General features: G+C 37.8%; 1 protein-coding gene across 1 annotated transcript in view; it reads left to right on the forward strand.

Moving 5' to 3' along the window:
• LOC133652217 (collagen alpha-1(XXVII) chain B-like) overlaps window positions 1-23,416 on the forward strand; it is a 276,843-nt gene that overhangs the window by 245,549 nt on the left and 7,878 nt on the right. The window contains exons 51-60 of the mRNA XM_062050720.1: window positions 8,357-8,419; window positions 8,514-8,567; window positions 8,637-8,672; window positions 12,134-12,151; window positions 12,218-12,253; window positions 12,322-12,348; window positions 12,418-12,483; window positions 19,527-19,698; window positions 19,755-19,864; window positions 19,927-20,145. Of these exons, the coding sequence (XP_061906704.1) occupies window positions 8,357-8,419; window positions 8,514-8,567; window positions 8,637-8,672; window positions 12,134-12,151; window positions 12,218-12,253; window positions 12,322-12,348; window positions 12,418-12,483; window positions 19,527-19,698; window positions 19,755-19,864; window positions 19,927-20,145 (801 nt within the window). The remainder of the gene's footprint in view (window positions 1-8,356; window positions 8,420-8,513; window positions 8,568-8,636; window positions 8,673-12,133; window positions 12,152-12,217; window positions 12,254-12,321; window positions 12,349-12,417; window positions 12,484-19,526; window positions 19,699-19,754; window positions 19,865-19,926; window positions 20,146-23,416) is intronic.

Consider the following 23,416-nt stretch of genomic DNA (forward strand, 5'->3'; position numbering starts at 1 on the left):
TGCATCGTCTATATTAGATATATAACAACGGGTGGGTGGCGGGCGGTTGTGGTTTTGATAAAATGTTAGTTCGGGTGGATGGTGGGTGGATGATGACTTTTGTGATGCGGTTGCGGATGAAATAATTGCCTATCCGCGCATCTGTAATATATATGTATATATATATATATATATATATATATATATATATATATATATATATATATATATATATATATATATATATATATATATATATATATATATATATATATATATATATATATATATATATATATACACATATACATACATATACTGTATATATATATATATATACATACACATATACATACATATACTGTACATATATATATATATATATATATATATATATATATATATATATATATATATATATATATATATATATATATATATATATATATATATACATACACCTATATATTAGGGCTGTGAATCTTTGGGTGTCCCACGATTCGATTCAATATCGATTCTTGGGGTCACGATTCGATTAAAAATCTATTTTTTTTCAATTCAACACGATTCTCGATTCAAAAACGATTTTTTCCAGATTCAAAACGATTCTCTATTCATTCAATACATAGGATTTCAGCAGGATCTACCCCAGTCTGCTGACATGCAAGCAGAGTAGTATATTTTTGTAAAAAGCTTTTATAATTGTAAAGGACAATGTTTTATCAACTGATTGCAATAATTTAAATTTGTTTTAACTATTAAATGAATCAAAAATATGACTCATTTTATCTTTGTGAAAATATTGGACACAGTGTGTTGTCAAGCTTATGAGATGCGATGCAAGTGTAAGCCACTGTGACACTATTGTTCTTTTATTTTATTTTTTTATAAATGTCTAATGATAATGTCAATGAGGGATTTTTAATCACTGCTATGTTGAAATTGTAACTAATATTGATACTGTTGTTGATAATATACATTTTTGTTTCACTACTTTTGGTTTGTTTTGTGTCGTGTTTGTGTCTCCTCTCAATTGCTCTGTTTATTGCAGTTCTGAGTGTTGCTGGGTCGTGTTTGGTTTTATAATTGGATTGCATTGTTATGGTATTGCTGTGTATTGTTTTGTTGGATTGATTAATTTAAAAAATAATTAAAACATTTTTTTTTAAATTAAAACAATTAAAAAAATCGATTTAAAAAAAATGAGAATCGATTCTGAATCGCACAACGTGAGAATCGCGATTTTTTTTCCCACACCCCTACTATATATATATATATATATATACAAACCCTGTTTCCATATGAGTTGGGAAATTGTGTTAGATGTAAATATAAATGGAATACAATGATTTGCAAATCCTTTTCAACCCATATTCAATTGAATGCACTACAAAGACAAGATATTTGAAGTTCAAACTCATAAACTTTTTTTTTTTTTTGCAAATAATAATTAACTTAAAATTTCATGGCTGCAACACGTGCCAAAGTAGTTGGGAAAGGGCATGTTCACCACTGTGTTACATGGCCTTTCCTTTTAACAACACTCAGTAAACGTTTGGGAACTGAGGAGACACATTTTTTAAGCTTCTCAGGTGGAATTATTTCCCATTCTTGCTTGATGTACAGCTTAAGTTGTTCAACAGTCCGGGGGTCTCCATTGTGGTATTTTAGGCTTCATAATGCGCCACACATTTTCAATGGGAGACAGGTCTGGACTACAGGCAGGCCAGTCTAGTACCCGCACTCTTTTACTATGAAGCCACATTGATGTAACAAGTGGCTTGGCATTGTCTTGCTGAAATAAGCAGGGGCGTCCATGGTAACGTTGCTTGGGTGGCAACATATGTTGCTCCAAAACCTGTGTGTACCTTTCAGCATTAATGGCGCCTTCACAGATGTGTAAGTTACCCATGTCTTGGGCACTAATACACCCCCATACCATCACAGATGCTGGCTTTTCAACTTTGCGCCTATAACAATCCGGATGGTTCTTTTCCTCTTTGGTCCGGAGGACACGACGTCCACAGTTTCCAAAAACAATTTCAAATGTGGACTCGTCAGACCACAGAACACTTTTCCACTTTGTATCAGTCCAATCTTAGATGAGCTCAGGCCCAGCGAAGCCGACAGCGTTTCTGGGTGTTGTTGATAAACGGTTTTCGCCTTGCATAGGAGAGTTTTAACTTGCACTTACAGATGTAGCGACCAACTGTAGTTACTGACAGTGGGTTTCTGAAGTGTTCCTGAGCCCATGTAGTGATATCCTTTACACACTGATGTCACTTGTTGATGCAGTACAGCCTGAGGGATCGAAGGTCACAGGCTTAGCTGCTTACGTGCAGTGATTTCTCCAGATTCTCTGAACCCTTTGATGATATTACGGACCGTAGATGGTGAAATCCCTAAATTCCTTGCAATAGCTGGTTGATAAAGGTTTTTCTTAAACCGTTCAACAATTTGCTCACGCATTTGTTGACAAAGTGGTGACCCTCGCCCCATCCTTGTTTGTGAATGACTGAGCATTTCATGGAATCTACTTTTATACCCAATCATGGCACCCACCTGTTCCCAATTTGCCTGTTCACCTGTGGGATGTTCCAAATAAGTGTTTGATGAGCATTCCTCAACTTTATCAGTATTCATTGCCACCTTTCCCAACTTCTTTGTCATGTGTTGCTGGCATCAAATTCTAAAGTTAATGATTATTTGCAAAAAAAAAAAGTTTATCAGTTTGAACATCAAATATGTTGTCTTTGTAGCATATTCAACTGAATATGGGTTGAAAAGGATTTGCAAATCATTGTGTTCCGTTTATATTTACATCTAACACAATTACCCAACTCATATGGAAACGGGGTTTGTATATATATATATATATATATATATATATATATATATATATATATATATATATATATATATATACACCTATATATATATATATATATATATATATATATATATATATATATATATATATATATACCTATATATACCTATACCTATACATATATATATATATATATATATATATATATATATATATATATATATATATATATATATATATATATATATATATACTGTATATATATATACACACACATAGTAACTAGTATAATACCATAGTAACTAGTATATTACCATCGTAACTAATTATATTACCATAGTAACTAGTATATCATGCAAAAGCGCAGATTCCAACTATTGAAATACTTAGTATAGTTGAAGACTTCCGGTCATTAGAAAACATGACTGCACATCATAATGGCAGCTACACTTTCCAACTTAAAGATCTAAAAAAATGATTTGGGAATACCCGGCGGGCCAGATTGAAAAGCTTAATGGGCCACATGCGGCCCCCGGACCTTAATTTGCCCAGATCTGGTCTACTTGTTCATTTACTGTTAATATCTGCTTATTTTCCGTTTCAACATGTTCCATCTACACTTCTGTTAAAATGTTATAATCACTTATTATTCTCTTCTTTGATACTTTACGTAATACATTTTGGGTGATATTACACATTTGGCGTATATGCTGATGTTGCTCTATTGTTGTTGTTGTTGTTGTTGTTGTGTTTGCTGTTGTTGTTTTTGTCTCTCTGTCTAATCCCCCTCTTGTCCCCACAATTCCCCCCTCTGTCTTCTTTTTTTTCTCTTTCTATCCCCTCCTGCTCCGGCCCAGCTGCACCAAATGATAATATAAATACATTTAATAAAGTCAAATACAAATAAGGCAACAAGAGAAGTATCCTACACTTCTCTTTTGTAAAGTAAATCTGAACAGCCGATATGGGCATGTACATCTACTATATGATTTGCCTGAGAAGCTGGACAGGACACAAAAAAAAAAAAAAAAATTTGGTGTGGATCCGATACCGAGTAGTTACAGGATCATACATTGTTAATGACTTAGGTACAGCGATGTATTTCCTGAGTTTATAAACAATAAAAAAATGAAAAAAGATTAGTGATTAAGAAGTTGCTAAAACAGTGCTGGCTAGCTATGTTTTATATTATGTTTTATTGTTAATTTTTAACTAAAATACGTCCGTTCTCCCTCTTCTTTCTCCACACTATTTCTGCTTGTAAGTGTGTGTTGACTCACATGCAATATTACCAGCAGTGTCACCACAGCGCACCATCAAGTCCATGAAAAAAAAAGTACAGGTATTTTTCAAAGGCAGTATAGCACCGTTTTTAATTTATTATTACCGCTGTACTCTATTAGTTCTGGTGTAGAGTACAACTCTAAGTATTGTTGTCACTACTCAGCTCTACATGACTTCCGATACTCATAGTTTTAACAAGTCAACTCAATGTTGCACAATACTGTAGTCTACTGGCCATCTACTTTGTGTGGCTCCAAGAAGTGCTCTTCTTCTGTTTCCCATATAAATGATAAGGTGTTCCATATAATAGATGCCATACAACTAAGAATGGGGACGTGTCACATTTGAACCAATGTTGTACTCAACGGTACCAATTTATTGTACTTGTCTTGTGTTAATAACTTGTTCATAAATGTCAATTTTTAAATAATATTTACCATTTCATGATTGATAATTGTGCTGTTCGGTTGTTATATTTTATTTATTTACAGGTCTTATTATAATTGTAGATTTTTTTCCAAGCCGTAAGATGGCAGTAGTGCACAGGTGTCGAACTCAAGGCCCGCCACATTATTTTACGCGGCCCGCGAAAGCCTGGAAATAATATGCCTTAATAAAATGCTTCATCTTTTCTTACTAAATATATTTGTTCTTTCCCTTTTGACATTAAAAATCATGTACTGCAAGCAATCGCATATCTTTTAAAATTCAATATTATAATTATCATGTATTCCAAAAATATTTTTTGTTAAAATAAAGATAAATACTGTCCTTAAATATCTGCTTGACTTATTATTTAAAAACAAATGATCAAATTGTAGACTGTAAAATTGACAATAGATTTTACGGTTAAATTCCGCCAACTGTATTTTTTTTACTTTGGTACTGTTTTTTTTCCATATACAGTAGGACACTAAAACATTAAAAAAACTAACAAAAAAACATTAAAACAACAAGATTGTACGGTAAAAAAAAGTTCAGTTCTGTTGCTTGAATTTTACCACTAAAAAAAGTGGTATTGTTTCTCCATTCCATTCCAATTTTTTTTGCATGTTGTAAAAAAAACACAGCTTTTACTGTAAAATTCTGGTGACTGAGCTGCCAGATTTTAGAGTAAAATGTAATGGGTTTTTTTGCAGCTTATGTAAAAAAAAAATATTGTTAATTTAAGTGCGGCCCTCTGAGGGCAACCATAACTGCGATGTGGCAGGGGTGTGAAAACCAGTTTGACACCCCTGCAGTAGTGTATAGTTGCCTAGTCAGGAAGTAGTCTTATGCTGACTGTGCCAGTCTGGTCTTATGTTTAGTCCTATGTGGTTTTTACAGGGTTCCGTCTAATTTAATGTTTTTTAACGCCACTTCAAACTAATTGTCCTACTGCAGATAGTTTTTACATATAGTCAAAAGCTTACTGTGTAGACACAAGTGTAAGCATTTGACAACAGTAATCTTGATTAGTAAAAACATTTACATTACCTGTTACTCAAACTGTGGTACGCCAATGAATTACATGTTTAAAGTACAGTGTTTTATTTTTCTATATTCAAACACAGTGTTACTGTTCGAACTGTGTGTTATGTTAAAGTGGCCAAAGATATTAAATATGCTTGTTAAATAAAAACTCAGTCTTATTTTTAATGAATACTTGGGCCTACTACGCTACTGTGTTTTAAAGTTGGTCATGATGGTGGTACCTAGAGAGACAAGTGTTTTCTGAGGTGATACTTGGTGACACTAGTTTGAGAACCACTGCTCTAATGAATTAGAATTGGCTCACAAAAGTGTTTATTTCTGATCATGTATTTATTTTTCTGGAGTGGTAGCAGCAGCTGCCAGTTGTGGTGGCGTCATGGCAACAGCAGAAGTTGCTTTGTTGGTCACGTTAAAGAAATGTGGCACCGCTTATTGCTACCTGCCTTTAATTGCTGACTAGTGATTAGCTAATTGTATGGTTGATTTCACCGGATGAAATATTTAAAAAATGCTTCTGGATATTTAATTTAATGATTTTTTTAATGCCATTTAAGGCCTTCATTTTAGCTAAATCCATTTTATGTATTGGATGTATTACACACTAGCTGCTTGATGGTAACGTGCATCTTAGTTTTAGTTTTCATGACCACATTTGGAGGTGATGAAATCAGCCATGTAAAAATGCTAATGCTAATCAGTAGCATGTCCAATGTAAATTAGCACCAAACTAGCGCATTTTGAAAAGTGGAGTCTTACTTTACGTTAAAGTGTTTTTTAGCGGGCATGGAAAATTGTAAGATAAACTAGAGGCAGTCTGGCTGAGTTCGCTTGGAGTGCATGTTTCCCCGCCCAGTGTTTGAGCCAGCCGAGTCCGGAATTGGCCGTGACGTCACTTGCAACAAAGGTATCGATAGAAGTCACCGTTTAATTTTATGTGAATGAATACCCGGCAGTACTGTCGCAATTCGGTCGGCACCCCTTTAAGTATCAAATTCGGGACCCATCCCTACATACAAGGTGACATTAAGGCGTTAGCAACATTAGCATAGCTATGTGAGCTAGCGTGCTAACATTAAGGTCACATTTTAACAGCAACATCATGCTTGGTTAGCCAAAAGAACATCATGCTCAAACGTTACATGGCTGCCATGTCTGTAGCAGATGGACAGATATAGCTGGTGGAGCTCTGGGCTTTGTTTTAAGATGTGTGGTGAAGCCTGCTTTTTTTTTTTTTGGGCAGCTGTATACGCGAGATGAGCTCACCTCGCTCACCTCGCTCACCTCGCTCGGGGTATTATATCCATGATAAAAGAGGCTAAAAGATCCGTTTGAGCGCCTCTTCTCTTAAAAAGTGCCATATGTAATGTGGCCAGAAATGGTACTGCAACCACAGTCAAACTTCTGTAGTCCCCTCCCACTCTCCCTGACTGAGGTTGCCAGATATGCAGCCGAATCCAGCTGGATGGACTGGGCTACTCCAAGAAACTTCAAACTTCCACTGCCTTTTACTAGAGGTTGAGGTGCTGGGGCCATAATAGCTGAATAGACAAGCGTTTTGTCAATAACAAATCTCAAAGCAACGCATTTTACACAGAAATGAGGCTATTTTCAGGAAGAAGTACATCATGTCTGCGTACAATATCACAACATACATATGGTTATTGTCAGAACTATCAGAAAACAAAGACTAAAACCAACTACAACCAACGCTAGCAATGGTTGTACTGGTAAAAAAAATAAGTAGAGCATGCTTAGCAGCCTAATGTATGCCCAAAACTAAAGAGGAGACATTTTACCAAGGTATGCCTATAGGCTACACCAATGAGGAATTTTTTGATCATGTGATTTGGCTGTTGGAACCCATTTCCTCAGCGTATCAGCATATTGAGAAGGAAATAGGCACTGACACTACCCATATCAGCATAGGTTTTATTTGTACAAAATATATTTTGCCCTGCCAGTTGGAATACACATCAAAAATACAGGCTAACGGGTATATATTTCCCCCGTTAGCCTATACGTGGATGTGTCATTGACCGGGCTAGCATGCTAAGCATTACACTAGGAGCTAAGCACCATCATACTAAGCATTGGTTGCAGTAACATACTAGCTTTGTTAGACAAGATCATAGACTGTATCGGACAATATAGTTTACATACCAAATGTCCATTTCCATTTATTACAAGTCATAAGAAAAGGTAAATGCCGGACTTACCTATCAAGGAGGAAATTAGCAAGTTTGGCGTCAGATGAAAAGATATTCTCCGCCTTCAATGGTCTCCATCTTTCAAAGTTATCCCTGATACAAATCCTGGTTTTGTTCCTGGCTTTGTCATGAATAAGTTGAGAACGGTAACTTTTAGATGTACCAAGGTCTGACATGTTTAGTAACTTTACCAGTGGCAGTAGCCAGACTAAGATGGTGGTGTGTAACTGGCAACCTGGATGTGACACGCTCACTGACTTTCTTATTGGTCAAACGGTGGAGTACGGGGCACTGAAATGAAAAAAATCACAATATTTCGGAGCTATAAATTTAATGTTGAAATGAGCATATGAACTACTGTTATTAGTTATAGAGGTATTGGAAAAGAACATGATTTATTCATGCCTTTTGACATATCAGGGCCATTTAATGATGACTTGACATTAATTTATTACGTATGGCTCCTTTAAGAGTGAGGGACATGATAGATGTTCCTCGTGAGCAGTCCTCACAATAGATTCAGGCGACGGTTATCTCATTAAAAATGTAATTTTGCCTAACGCTAAGCCTGAGTCTTTTTTAGGGACCCCAAGGAGACCCGGGCCCAGCAGGGATCCAGGGACCAAAAGGACCCAGAGGATTGATAGTAAGAGGCTCCTCCCACAATAAACAGCACACTATTAGTCACTCCATCAAGTGTGTCCTCTAAAACTTAAAACATGTTTTTTTTTGCCGTCCAGGGTACAGAGGGAGCTTCGGGCCCCGTCGGCATCATCGGCCCCAGCGGCCATCTTGTATGTACCTGGTCTCACTTCCTGTCTGCACCTGTCTGTGCAATGACCTTCTCGCTTTCTCCCCGGCAGGGACTGCAGGGTGACAGAGGAAGTCCGGGGGAAACGGTGTGTGACAAAGTTTCGACAAATCCCTTTCTATCTGAACAGTGAGTGGCGGGTGGAATGCTGAGTGGGGAGGCTGCACTCCCACACTAGTGACAATACCCACTGGGACACTCCCATGGTCTTCTTGTCACGGCGACTCAGATGGATTTATTAATAGGCTTTGCAAGGTTAAGAGAGTTGGGCAACATTACGCAAAAGTGTGTTTATACTAACTAATAAGGGTGTCCTGGTCCGATACTGATATTGGATATCAGTCTGATATTAGAAAAAAATAAGTTAACATCCAGTTAGCATCTAAATGTACTCCAATGAGCACACAATGTTGATCCTTTCCTCTATTTTAGTCATTTACAAAAGGTAAACATGCCAGGCAAGCAGCTACACAACAGCTAAGCACACCATACCACACAAGCTAGACATACACTACCGTTCAAAAGTTTGGGGTCACATTAAAATGTCCTTATTTTTGAAGGAAAAGCACTGTACTTTTCAATGAAGATAACTTTAAACTAGTCTTAACTTTAAAGAAATACACTCTATACATTGCTAATGTGGTAAATGACTATTCTAGCTGCAAATGTCTGTTTTTTGGTGCAATATCTACATAGGTGTATAGAGGCCCATTTCCAGCAACTATCACTCCAGTGTTCTAATGGTACAATGTGTTTGCTCATTGGCTCAGAAGGCTAATTGATGATTAGAAAACCCTTGTGCAATCATGTTCACACATCTGAAAACAGTTTAGCTCGTTACAGAAGCTACAGAACTGACCTTCCTTTGACCAGATTGAGTTTCTGGAGCATCACATTTGTGGGGTCAATTAAATGCTCAAAATGGCCAGAAAAAGAGAACTTTCATCTGAAACTCAACAGTCTATTCTTGTTCTTAGAAATGAAGGCTATTCCACAAAATTGTTTGGGTGACCCCAAACTTTTGAACGGTAGTGTACGTAATAATAGTTTAACACTATAATCACTATTATTATTATATTAGCACATTTGCCAAAATAAACTAATATCAAATACTGTTATTTCCGGAATAAAGAGTGCACATATAAGCTCCACCCACTTTTGAAGAAAAAATATATTTACATATATTAGCCGGAGATATATATGTTGTGAAATGAGTTATTTACACAGAAATATTCTGTAAATATTTGTTTCCGTACCTTAGTTGTTTCCACACTGTGTCTGTAACACGGCAGTAAAACGGGAGACCAAAACAAAACAGAAGTCATCCTCATGGACCCACTAGCTGCGCAAGCTAGCTCTCCAATCAGCTAAACAGACTCAATAACTCCATGGGGAAGTCTTGGTGAATTTACTGAGGAATTTGTGAAAATGAAACAACACAAACAGAATGCCATCGTAAGTTAATAATACTAACACAGACAATCGTAAATGTGTTAGCTTATTAGCTATTGCCAAAGATGCTAACGTCATTGCATTACGATAACACGTACGAACATGAATGAAAACAACCCTACAGACATCACACATGGGACGGTTTAGTAAGTAAGAATTGTTTTAGTTATATTGTAAAACATACAAACGTTGCTTGGAGCGATGAATGGGGAATTCATTCGAGTAGAAACGCTATGGACGGCAGGAAGACTGAACCACAATTCTACTTCCGGTTAAAAGGACTAAATGGAAGCAGTGAGGAACTTGTCCAAAGGATGGCGCCTTCGCACAAACAACAACACATTGATTGATTGATTGATTGATTGATTGAGACTTTTATTAGTAGGTTGCACAGTGAAGTACATATTCCGTACAATTGACCACTAAATGGTAACACCCGAATAAGTTTTTCAACTTGTTTAAGTCGGGGTCCACTTAAATTGATTCATGATACAGATATATACTATCATATATACTATCATCATAATACAGTCATCACACAAGATAATCACATTGAATTATTTACATTATTTACAATCAGGAGTGTGGAGGGGGGGTGGGGATATGGACATCAAGTAGTGGACATAGAGAGAGAGAGAGAGAGAGAGAGAGAGAGAGAGAGAGAGAGAGAGAGAGAGAGAGAGAGAGAGAGAGAGAGAGAGAGAGAGAGAGAGAGAGAGATCAGAAGGCATAAGAAAAAGAATCTGCATTTGATTGTTTACATTTGATTATTAGCAATCCGGGGAGGGTGTTAGTTTAGGGTTGTAGCTGCCTGGAGGTGAACTTTTATAGCGGTTTTGAAGGAGGATAGAGATGCCCTTTCTTTTATACCTGTTGGGAGCGCATTCCACATTGATGTGGCATAGAAAGAGAATGAGTTAAGACCTTTGTTAGTTCGGAATCTGGGTTTAACGTGGTTAGTGGAGCACCCCCTGGTGTTGTGGTTATGGCGGTCATTTACGTTAAGGAAGTAGTTTGACATGTACTTCGGTATCAGGGAGGTGTAGCGGATTTTATAGACTAGGCTCAGTGCAAGTTGTTTAACTCTGTCCTCCACCTTGAGCCAGCCCACTTTAGAGAAGTGGGTAGGAGTGAGGTGGGATCTGGGGTGGAGGTCTAGAAGTAACCTGACTAGCTTGTTCTGAGATGTTTGGAGTTTAGATTTGAGGGTTTTGGAGGTGCTAGGGTAAATCTTATAAGTGTGTTTGCTTTGTTTAGTTTTTTAAAAACTATTTGACTTATGGCCGTCAGCGAAGAAAAATCCATAAGTTAGCCGCAGGTTTCAAAACGTAGGGAAAAAAAGTAGCGGCTTGTAGTCCGGGATTGACGGTAATTAAAAGGTGTATAATATTTGTTTTAATTTTCATTTATGGATGACTAGAAAACGGAACGACACTTCTACTTCCGGTTGAAAGCTCTAAAAAAGGCACTGCAGCACCTGCAGTGAGCAAACTCTTCTAAAAGACGAACAACATAAAACAAAACAATAACACACATTTTCAGTGTATCTCCTTGTTTTGTTTTTTTAACTATTTGCTTTATGGATGCAGCGAAGAAAAATACATCAATTAGCCGCACCGTTTTATGAGCCGCAGGGTTCAAAACATAGGAAAAAGTAGCGGTAATTATAGTTGCATATTACTTACACATACAAAGTCTCTGAGGCCAAAGTGTATCAAAAAGTATCAAGTAACAAACGTGTCCGCATCATTCGGTATACTGCATCATGATCTTAACTTAAATATTATGACCGCCGAGTGTCGCCAAAAAAAAAAAAAAACATTACCACACCGCTTCAATTCAAAGACCATACAAATCCATTTCAGAGAGTTAATAATAAATAGTCACAGTTAGTTTGTCATTATTCACTGTTTGACTCATTTCAAACCTTTTGTAACATTCCACACTACAATGTAACAAAAGTACGTGCTATGTTTCATGCTGATATCGCTTGAGAACGGTATCGGCAAATACTCCATGATATCGGTATTGTAAGGAAAGTGACATATACATAACGTACCTACAAGTGCTGACCTCCTGTTCTTACACCCTGAACAGGGCTTGCCTGGACCGGGGGTAAGTTCTCACATGATTTAATATCAGGTCCATGACAACCTTTAATGTGATTCTTGGATCCTGCAGGGCTCTCCTGGTCCTCGTGGACCACCAGGACCACCAGTAAGTGAGCGGTCTTACATAACTTGACACCATACACTTCTAAGATATGGCACTTCTTTTCCTTCCAGGGTCTCCCCAGTTCTACTCTGTCTCTTGTATGTACACCTATTTGTCATGGTGACTGTGCCATGGTCCTGACTCTGTGGCTCTGGACTTCTTTCTAGACCAGCGAGGCCCTCGGTACTACCCTTCACGTCATCCTCGATTCTCACGCCGCTTCGAGGCCAGAGGTGAGTTCTGTCTGACAACATCCGCCCACATTTGTTTACCGCTTTATTGTGTGCCTCAACACACGGGTGTCCAACGTGCGGCTCGGGGGCCATTTGTGGCCCGCAGCTATTTTTTTTTTACGGCCCGAAGAACTTTCTAAAATAAAATAAAAAATAAAAAAGAAGTGGAATACAAGAGTAAACAGGTGAAATGTTAGGAGAAAATGTTGCAATGTTGACTCTAATAACACTGTTGTTTTTTTCTTTAAAACAGTCATTGCTCAAAAAAATAAAAATAAAACAAACTTATAGTTGTTATGAATTATTGTTCTAGGGCCGCCAAAAACACACAGTACTCAGTAGTAATACACTTTTCCACCACTTTCTTACATTCTATTATTCTAACATTATTTTATATTTTTTTTCACGGCCTGAAGAACATTCTAAAATACAAAAAAAACATTAAAAAGTGGAATAAAGGAGTAAACAGGTGAGATGTTAGGAGGAAAAGTTGAAATGTTGACTAATATCAATTAATAATAATAACAATCTCAATTCTGTACACTGCTGCTGGAATTTAAATTTTCCTGAGGGAACTCTCCTGAAGGAATCAACGATGTACTATCTATCTATCTATCTATCTATCTATCTAATAACACTAAGCTGCCATGTAGGCTGTTTTTTTTGTCTTCAAAACGGTCATTGCTCAAAAAATTATAATAAATCAAACTTATAGGCTGCCAAAAAACATGCGGTACTCAGTTGAAGTAGACATTTCTACCACTTTCTTAGGCGCAAAAAATATGACTAGGTGGTGAAGCTGTGTTTTTATTTGCACTTAAATTGTATGGACAGCTTAGTTTATAAACATATTTATTATTATTTATCATTACTTTAGTTGATCTATTTAATGTATTTACTCCTTTATTTGTGTACATTAATAGTAGCAGAATTAGCCAGCGGGCTATTTTAAATCTGTTGTCCCTAGACCGATGTTAAAATTGGTCAACCTAAGCGCAATAATGATGAGACAAAAGATCACATCCAAAGAACATTCTAAAATACAAAAAAAAACCATAAAAAAGTGGAATACAAGAGCAAACAGGTGAAACATTAGGAGAAAAAGTTGCAATGTTGACTCTAATAACAGTTTTTTTTTCTTTAAAACAGTCATTGCTCAAAAAAATAATAATAAAACAAACGTATAGTTGTTATGAATTGTTGTTCTAGGGCCTCCAAAACACACAGTACTCAGTTGTAACACTTTTCCACCACTTTCCTATATTCTATTATTCTTACATTATTTTTTTTCACGGCCTGAAGAACTTGCTAAAATACAAAAAAAACATAAAAAATTGGAATACAGGAGTAAACAGGTGAAATGTTAGGAGAAAAAGTTGCAAGGTTGACTAATATCAATTAATAATAATAATCTCAATTCTGTACACTGCTGCTGGGATTTTAATTTCCCTGAGGGAATTCTCCTGAAGGAATCAATTAAGTACTATCTCTCTATCTATCTATCTAATAACACAAAGCTGCCATGTAGGCTGTTTTTTTTGTCTTTAAAACGGTCATTGCTCAAAAAATAATAATAAATCAAACTTATAGGCCGCCAAAAAACATGCGGTACTCAGTTGAAGTAGACTTGTCTACCACTTTCTTATGCACAAAAAATGTGACTAAGTGGTGAAGCTGTGTTTTCATTTGCACTTAAATTGTATGGACAGCTTAGTTTATAAACATCCATCCATCCATTGTCTACCGCTTGTCCCTTTCGGGGTATATTTATTATTATTTATCATTGATTTAGTTGATCTATTTAATGGATTTACTCCTTTATTTGTGTACATTAATAGTAGCAGAATTAGCCAGCGGGCTATTTTAAATCTGTTGTCCCTAGACCGATGTTAAAAATGGTCAACCTAAGCGCAATAATGATGAGACAAAAGATCACATCCAAAGGACATTCTAAAATACAAAAAAAAAAACATAAAAAAGTGGAATACAAGAGCAAACAGGTGAAACATTAGGAGAAAAAGTTGCAATGTTGACTTTAATAACACAAAGCTGCCATGTAGGCTGGGTTTTTTTTTGTCTTTAAAACGGTCATTGCTCAAAAAATAATAATGAAGTGAATTATATTAATATAGCGCTTTTCTCTAGTGATTCAGAGCGCTTTACATTGTGAAACACAATATCTAAGTTACATTTAAACCAGTGTGGCTGGCACTGGGAGCAGGTGGGTAAAGTGTCTTGCCCAAGGACACAACGGCAGTGACTATGATGGCAGAAGCGGGGATTGAACCTGGAACCATCAAGTTGCTGGCATGGCCATTGCTCAAAAAATAATAATAAAACAATCTTATAGTTGTTATGAATTAATGCACTTTTCCACCACTTTCTTATATTCCATTATTTAATTATTTTTTTTTACAGCCCGAAGAACATTCTAAAATACAAAAAAAAAAACATAAAAAAGTGGAATACAAGAGCAAAAGGAGTGAAATGTTAGGAGAAAAAGTTGCGAAGTTGACTCTAATAACAAAAAGCTGCAATGTAGACTGTTATTTTTTCTTCTTTAAAACGGTCATTGCTAAAAAAAATTATGATAAATTGAACCTAAATCAAACTTATAGGCCGCCAAAAAACATGCGGTACTCAGTGGTAACGCACTTTTCCACCACTTTCTTAAGCGCAAAAAATGTGACTAAGGGGTAAAGCTGTGTTTTCATTTGCACTTAAACTGTATAGACAACTTAGTTTATAAACATATTTATTATTATTTATCATTGATTTAGTTGATATATTTAATGGATTTACTCCTTTATTTGTGTACATTATAGTAGCAGAATTAGCTATCGGGCTATTTTACATCTGTTGTCAGACAGACAGTTAGTGTGGCTCAGGGGCCACACAATTTTTTTATTTTTTTTCACGACCTGAAGAACATTCTTAAACACACAAAAAAAACATAAAAAAGTGGACTACAAGAACAAACGAGTGAAATGTTAGGAGAAAAAGTTGCAATGTTGACTCTAATGACAAAAAGCTGCCATGCAGGCTGTTTTTTTTTGTCTTTAAAACAGTCATTGCTCAATAAATAATAATAAATCAAACTTATAGGCCGCCAAAACACACAGTACGCCGTTGTAATGATCTTTTCCACCACTTTCTTAAGCGCAAAAAATATGACAAAGTGGTGAAGCTTAAATTGTATGGACAGCTTAGTTTATAAACATATTTATTATTTATCATTAATTTAGTTGATCTATTTAATGGATTTAGTCCTTTATTTGTGTACATTAATAGTAGCAGAATTAGCCATCGGGCCATCTTATCATTACATTTCAGTGTAATTATAAACATCACAAAAAAGCAGTCAAATGATTCAGTTAATCCAAATATATACATGGTACTAATACAAGTCAGACAGTTAGTGTTGACCTCTCTGACTTGAGATGTATTTTAAAAATATTGTAAGAGGCCAATATTTGATGTAAATGTATATTTTATTTATATCATTTGACAAGGTGGGAAACTGTAAGTAGGTTAGTTCTGATTATTGAATAGCCTTCAAATCAAGAGTAAGAAGACTAGTTTTGTGTTAATGTTTGAGTGGGACCCAGATCCCTCTGTAGTGGAAAAGTTGGGCCCCGAGGTCAAAAAGGATAAGAACCCCTGCTTCACATCAAATATTCCACTTTGAAATATTATTTAGGGCAAATATTGCATATTTTGTTTGTTTCCCAAATAAAAACAAAGATTTGTATGACAAAAAGGGCATACCACAAACATTAAAAATAGAGAGAACAATCAAGATGGGTTGAAAGTTAAAGAAATAAATACCGTATTTTCCGGACTATAAGGTGCACTTAAAATCATTTTTTTTCCTCAAAACTCGACAGTGCGCCTTGTAGCCCGGTGCGCCTAATGTACGGAATAATTTTGGCTGTCCTTACCGACCTCGAAGCTATTTTATTTGGTACATGGTGAAATGATAAGTGTGACCAGTAGATGGCAGTCACACATAAGAGATACGTGGAGACTGCAATATGATTCAAGTAAACAACACCAACATTCTATATGTTCCATTGAACATATAGAACATTACACACAGCGCTCAAAAATCTATCAAAATGTTTTAGTACAACTTTGGTAAGCTATGAAGCCACACCGCTTGATGGATTGTACTGTGCTTCAACATAGGAGTATTATTATGGTGTGTGTATAAGGTAAGACATTATCTGGCGTTTTGTTCCACAATATTATGCAAAAGCAACTTTTCTTACCTTCTGATCTGTATTTGGATCTGCATAAGTCCTGAAAAATTGTGCAGGTCCGCCTTTGTAGTCCGTGCCGACACCGTAGTCGATAAGCTTCTTCTTTCTCTCTATCTTCTTGTTATGTGACATTCATCCTCCACTGTTGCCATTTCTAATATAAAGTAGCGTAAAGTTCTTACTTACATCTGTCAGTAGACTCGCTATGGAAGCGCTAAAACATACCGGTGTAGTGAGTTACATTATTCACCCAAGGAACTTTAGTTATTAGAGAGTTCCGGTCGGACGGTTGTTCACGGGTCACATTTCGGGCGTTGTTGTTGCACTAGTGAGCCACGGATGAGGAGATGCGAGTGTGAATGTCATTAAAACAGTTAGCTCCATCTTTTGACACTTCTTCCACTCCCGTCCTTGCATGTTACACCGCTACAACAAAGATGATGGGGAGAAGAGACACGTAAATAAGACCGCCCACAAAACGGTGCATCCTGAAGAGACTGTCAGAAAGCAACTTGAAGATGATCTGTAAAACATCATCTATGCAACATTTTGACCAAAGAACCACCATTACATGTTATGTAGACCACAAGGAAGTCTTTTAAACTTAGAAAATAATCATAATAATATTACGCCTTTAATGTGCCTTTTAATCTGGTGCGCCTTTTGTATGAAAATAGACCTGACTAGACCCGCTCATCGGTGGTGCACCTTATAATCCGGTGCGCCCTATGGTCCGTAAAATACGGTAAATTCAATGAATGATTAATTTTTGATACTTTTATGAGTGATCATTTGAGTGTGATTTTCTTTTCAAGTGTCTTTGTTCCAAAAATAAAAATGTATGAAGTTATGAATTATTGACCTATTTAATACTCTAATTACTTCACATCAAATATTCCACTCAAACATTTTTAAGGGAAAATATTGCATAGTTTGTGTTTTTGCCATCAAAAACATAGTTTTATTTGGCAAAAAGACATAAAACAAAAACAACAACTGTATATCGGCAGATAGATCTGGAGTTGATCGAGAGATTAAAACAAACTTATTTTGACACATTTTTATGAGTGAGATCCTTCCAAGTACCGGGACCAAACTCGGTGGGAACCGTAAAGGTTACAAAAATGAATGGATGTTTTGAAAATGAAAGTGAGCAAAATTCTTTGATTTTTTTGAGTGCGGCCCTCAGTGGAAAAAATTAGGATACCCCTGCTGTAACGCTTTGTTTGTCGACCTGTGTGAAGTTTGCAAGTTTGACACCAAGTTGCAATTACAGTTGCAAGCCCAAGACGTCAGATGGCAGTAGTGTATAGTTTATAGTGTGTTGTTGCGCCCTAAAAAGTGTCAATACTGTATTGTACTTATTACGCACCAGCTGTTTGATGGTAACGTGCATTTTAGTTGTAGTTTTTGCTAACAGATTTGGAGGTCGCCATGTAAAATTGCTAGTCCTAATTAGTAGCATGTCAATAGCAAAGCCAATATACATTAGCATCAAGCTAGCTATTTTTTGGTAAATTGGAGCCTTACTTGATTTGCGTTGGAGCATTTTTCTTTGTTGGCATTGAAAATTGCAACATTACCTGGAGGTAGTTTGGCTGAGTCCGCTCTCAGTGCTGCTGGAGTGATCGCCAAGTGTCGAAGTGAGTGACATATCTTGTTTTATTACTTTTTTAATATCACATTTGCAAGTATGACACTAAGTTGCAACTACAGTTGCAAGTCCAAGACGTTAGATGGCAGTAGTGTATAGTTTGTAGTGTTTTGTTGCGCCCTAAAGAGTGTTAATACTGTATTGTAGTTATTGCGCACCAGCTGTTTGATTGTGACGTGCATCTTAGATGTAGTTTTTGCTAACAAATGTGGAGGCGTTGAAGTCGCCCTGTAAAATTGCTAATGCTAATCAGTAGCATGTCAATAGCAAAGCCAATGTATATTAGCATCAAGTTAGCTCATTTTTTGAAAAGTGGAGCCTTACTATACTTGCGTTGGAGCGGGTTTTTTTTGTCAATTTCTTTGTTGGCATTGAAAATGGCAACATTGCTCGGAGGTAGTTTGGCTGAGCCCACTCTCAGTGCTGCTGGAGTGATCGCCAAGTGTCGAATCGTATCTTGTTTTATTTTTTATTATCTCATTTACATGTTTGACACCAAGTTGCAATTACAGTTGCAAGTTTGAGACGTTAGATGGCAGTAGTGTATAGTTAATGGGGTTGTGTTGGTTTGTGTTGCGCCCTAAAATAATTTAATACTGTAAGTATTGTAGTTATTACGCAACAGCTGTTTGATTGTAATGTGTATCTTAGTTGTAGTTTTCATTAACAAATTTGGGAGGTTTGAAATCACCTTGTAAAACAGCTAATGCTAATCAGTAGCATATCAACAGCAAAGCCAATGTATATTAGCATCAAGCTAGCTCATTTTTGGAAAAGTGGAGCCTTACTTGACTTGCGTTGGAGCTTTTTTCTTTGTTTTGCATTGAACATTTCAACATTACTGAGAGGTAGTTTGGCTGAGTCCGCTCTCGGTGCTGCTGGAGCGATCGCCAAATGCAGAGTTGGCAACTTGGTGTGACGTCTTGATGATAAGGCACCATTGGATTTTACGTGAATAAGAGCCAACAAAGTACCACAGTCAGTATCCTTCCCTAAGTGTCATGGCTAGAGCACTGTAATTCTACTTTAGGCCTGAGGAGGCAGCAGTGAGTCGTGGCAGTTCATCAATGTCTGATCTCATTCAAACCTGTCAGCTGACATAATATCATCAACTCTTGTGATTAAAGCTCACTTACCAGAAGGTGGACCTTCCCATGCTGGACCAAAGCACTGAGATATTCCGGACTTTGCAGCATCTCAGCTCTCTGGTCCACAGTCTGAAGAACCCACTGGGGACCCACAACAACCCGGCCCGGATCTGCAGAGATCTTTACAACTGCGAGCGGCGAATGCTGGACGGTAAGAACAAGGCACACTCTCAAAGTCCTCCAACCCAGCGTCACCGCTTCTTCCAGGCACCTACTGGGTGGACCCCAACCTGGGCTGTGCCGCCGACGCCATGGAGGTGACGTGCAACTTCACGGCCGGAGGACGGACCTGCCTGAGACCTGTCAGCGTGTCCAAGGTTACATAGCAACTATCACCTGTGACAAAAGGAGCGTACATTAAAAATCTGGGACTTTGCAGTTGGAGACGGGAGTGGGCCGCATCCAGATGAACTTCATCCACCTGCTGAGCACGGAGGCGGTGCAGCACGTCACCGTCCACTGCCTGAACACGACCGTGTGGGCTGCAGGACCCTCCATGCAGTTCTACAGCCAGGCTCTGAGATTCAAGACCTGGTCAGGGGAGACCATCCAAGCAGGGGATCTTCTGGAACCACTGGTGCTCAGAGATGACTGCTGGGTACTTTTTCTTCTTGACTGCACACATCACTTTATTCATGATACCATAGCCAGTTGCCATGGTGACTCATATCACTTGTAATTATCATTCATTTATATTTCATGACTCAATCACTATGAAATATAAATGAATGATGATTAAAAGTGATATCAGTCACATTATTAGCATAATAAAGAAAAAAAAAACATGTTTTGCCTAATAATCTTTTTTTGGGGATCAAACAAACATTTTGTATCTAATGTAAAATAAATAACAGTAAACATTGCATATTTATACAGCCGTAACTAAATACGATTGGAAATCTGTATGATCGTAATCATGCAAAAATAAAGCAAAAATAATTTGGAGATAAATGTACAGAATAGGTAACAGGTGCCAAACTCAAGGCCAAGGGGCCAGTTCTGGCCCGCCTCATCATTGTATATGGCCCGCGAAAGCCTGGCAAAATGTGTGTTAATAAAATACTTAATGTTTTAAAAAAAAATTTTACTAAATGCAAATAATTATTTCGATTTTGACAGAAAAAAATGTGTATCTTCTAAACCAGGGGTCGGCAACCTTTACCACTCAAAGAGCCATTTTGGCAAGTTTCACAAATTAAAGAAAGTAATGGGAGCCACAAAAAAAAATTTTAAATTTAAAATGAAAAACACCGCATACAAATCTTAAATGCTTTGTGCTATGTTAACCAGGGGTCTCCGACACACGCACCGGCACGCACTTTAATGTGGAAATTTGATGTTAGTGCAGCCCGCGAGTTTTGAATGAATGGCGCTTGATAGCGTCATACTTGCCAACCCTCTCATTTTTCCCGGGAGACTCCCGAATATCAGAGCGTGATGACACTGCATTTGGCGCCCTCTACAGTCTGCCCTAACAGTGTACCTGCTCGACCACACGTAGAATGCAATTTCAGCTTCCTCACGTAAGTGACAGAAAGGCGTACTACCTCAGCAGCCACACATCTTACACTGAGGTACCAATACCCAGAATCCCATGCAGCCCTAACTCTTCCGCTCAACCAACGCACGGAGGGGGGGGGGGGTTGATGTGTGGGGGGATTTGGTGGTAGCGGGGGTGTATAATGTAGACCGGAAGAGTTAGGGCTGCATGGGATTCTGGGTAATGGTTGTGTTGTGTTTATGTTGTGTTACGGTGGGATGTTCTCCAGAAATGTGTTTTTCATTCTTTTTTGGTGTGGGTTCACAGTGTGGCGCATATTTGTAACGTAACAATGTTAAAGTTGTTTGATACGGCTACCGTCAGTGTAAGCTGTGTGGCTGATGAGTAAGTATGCTTTGCTGTCTCCTGTGTGTGCAAGTAATAACAACATGCAACATGTGGCTAGACTGGCACGCAGTATGTAAATGCTATAGAGCAGGGGTCTCAAACACGCGGCCCGCGGGCCAATTGCGGCCCGCGAGACGTTATTTTGCGGCCCCCACCTTAATAGGAAAGTTTAATGTTAGTGCGGCCCGCGAGTTTTAAATGAATGGCGCTTGACAGCGTTGTGTGCGGATTTTAAATGAATGGCGCTTGACAGCGTGTGTGCGGAGCTGAAGGAATCTACCAATCACGGTGTGGTATGAGGCTCCCCACAATGTCAATGGTGTACCGTGATGGCGCTGTCTTTAGTGTCCTCTAGAGACTGTCAGCGCATCATCTTTTTCTCCATACTAACCGTGTGCCGGCCCAGACACATGTTGTATGAAGCTTCTGCAGGCACACGCAAGTTATTGCAAGACATACTTGAGGAACAGCCATACTTGTCACACTGAGGGTGGTCATATTTTATTTTATTTATTTTTTAACACTGTTACAAATATGCGCCACACAGTGAACCCACACCAAACAATAATGACAAACATTTTGTGAGAACATCCGCACCGTAACACAACATAAACACAACAGAACAAATACCCAGAATCCTTTGCAGCCCTAACTCTTCCTGGCTACAAAAACACCCCCGGTACCCCCAACCCCGCCTCCTCCCAACCCCGCCCACCTTAACCCCCCCACACACACCTCAATCCCCCCCTCCATCTCCCGAATTCGGAGGTCTCAAGGTTGGCAAGTATTCATTGACGTCACTTGCGTGATGCAAGCAGAGAAACATTTTGCCGCTTTTCCACGACACCCGCACACGGTCTTCCTCCCTCTCTCCCTCCCTCCCTGCCTCCCTTGCTCGCCCGCCTGCTCGCTCCCGCCCCCGTTGTAAACAGTCCAAGCGGGGAAGACGAGCGGTCCTTCCAAAGCACTCCGCCGAAGGACCAAGCGACAATACAAAAGTGTGGTGCACTGGACCCCAGCGCTGATACTCCGACAGAGAGTCGCTGGGCGAATCAGACGTGTAACACGTTAGTGGTGATGTTAGCCCGTTCGAGGCTAATTGTGCTACCGTAACTGTAAAGTCCACGGTGAGCCGCCAACCCCCACTACCACCCACCCTCCCCACCGTTGACTCCAGACAGAGACGATTTTTGATGCAATATTTCTTTGTTGAGCACAGGGGCACCCCGACGTGTCTTATTTCATTTAATTTCTTTTCATTTTTATTTATCTCCTTCATTGATGTGCATCTTTGATCGATAGACAATTATACCTCACTTATTCAATTATACATTTACACACCAATGCCTGAGAAGGAGCAGGATGAAGAAAAATCTTATATTTTCCTGCCCCCTTTAACATAATACGTAGTCTTACTTAATGATATCATATAAACCAACAATTACATCCAAATATAATGAAAACAAACAAAAAAACACAAGAAGAGCAAAACTTCATGATGTACAAACCGAACAAAATAAACAAAAGACGTAATATACACCTCACAGGATGATATAAAACAAATACAAAACCAGGCAAAAAATAAGTTAAATAATAAATATAAAGCAAAATGTAAACACTTATGGCTGTCCATATGATCTTATTGTTCTGTCTTTATATATTTTTTCAATTGGAATATATTTTTACAATCCTTTATCTCATTGTAAAGAGAATTCCATAGTTTAACCCCCACCACTGATATGCACATTTGTTTTAAAGTTGTCCTTGAATACTGATGTTGGAAATGACCTTTTCTTCTATGCTCTTCATTCTCAGAAGTGATGACAAACATTTTTTGTAAATTTGCTGGTAATGTTTTACTTTTAGCCTAAACATGACACATCATGTCTGTAACTTTACTAGCTCCTGTAATTTCAATAAACCCAAATTAATAAATAATATGTTAGTGTGTTCTAAGTAATCTACTTTATGAATAATCCTT

This window comes from Entelurus aequoreus, linkage group LG06 (genome assembly GCF_033978785.1).
Source record: "Entelurus aequoreus isolate RoL-2023_Sb linkage group LG06, RoL_Eaeq_v1.1, whole genome shotgun sequence".
Taxonomy (NCBI): domain Eukaryota; kingdom Metazoa; phylum Chordata; class Actinopteri; order Syngnathiformes; family Syngnathidae; genus Entelurus; species Entelurus aequoreus.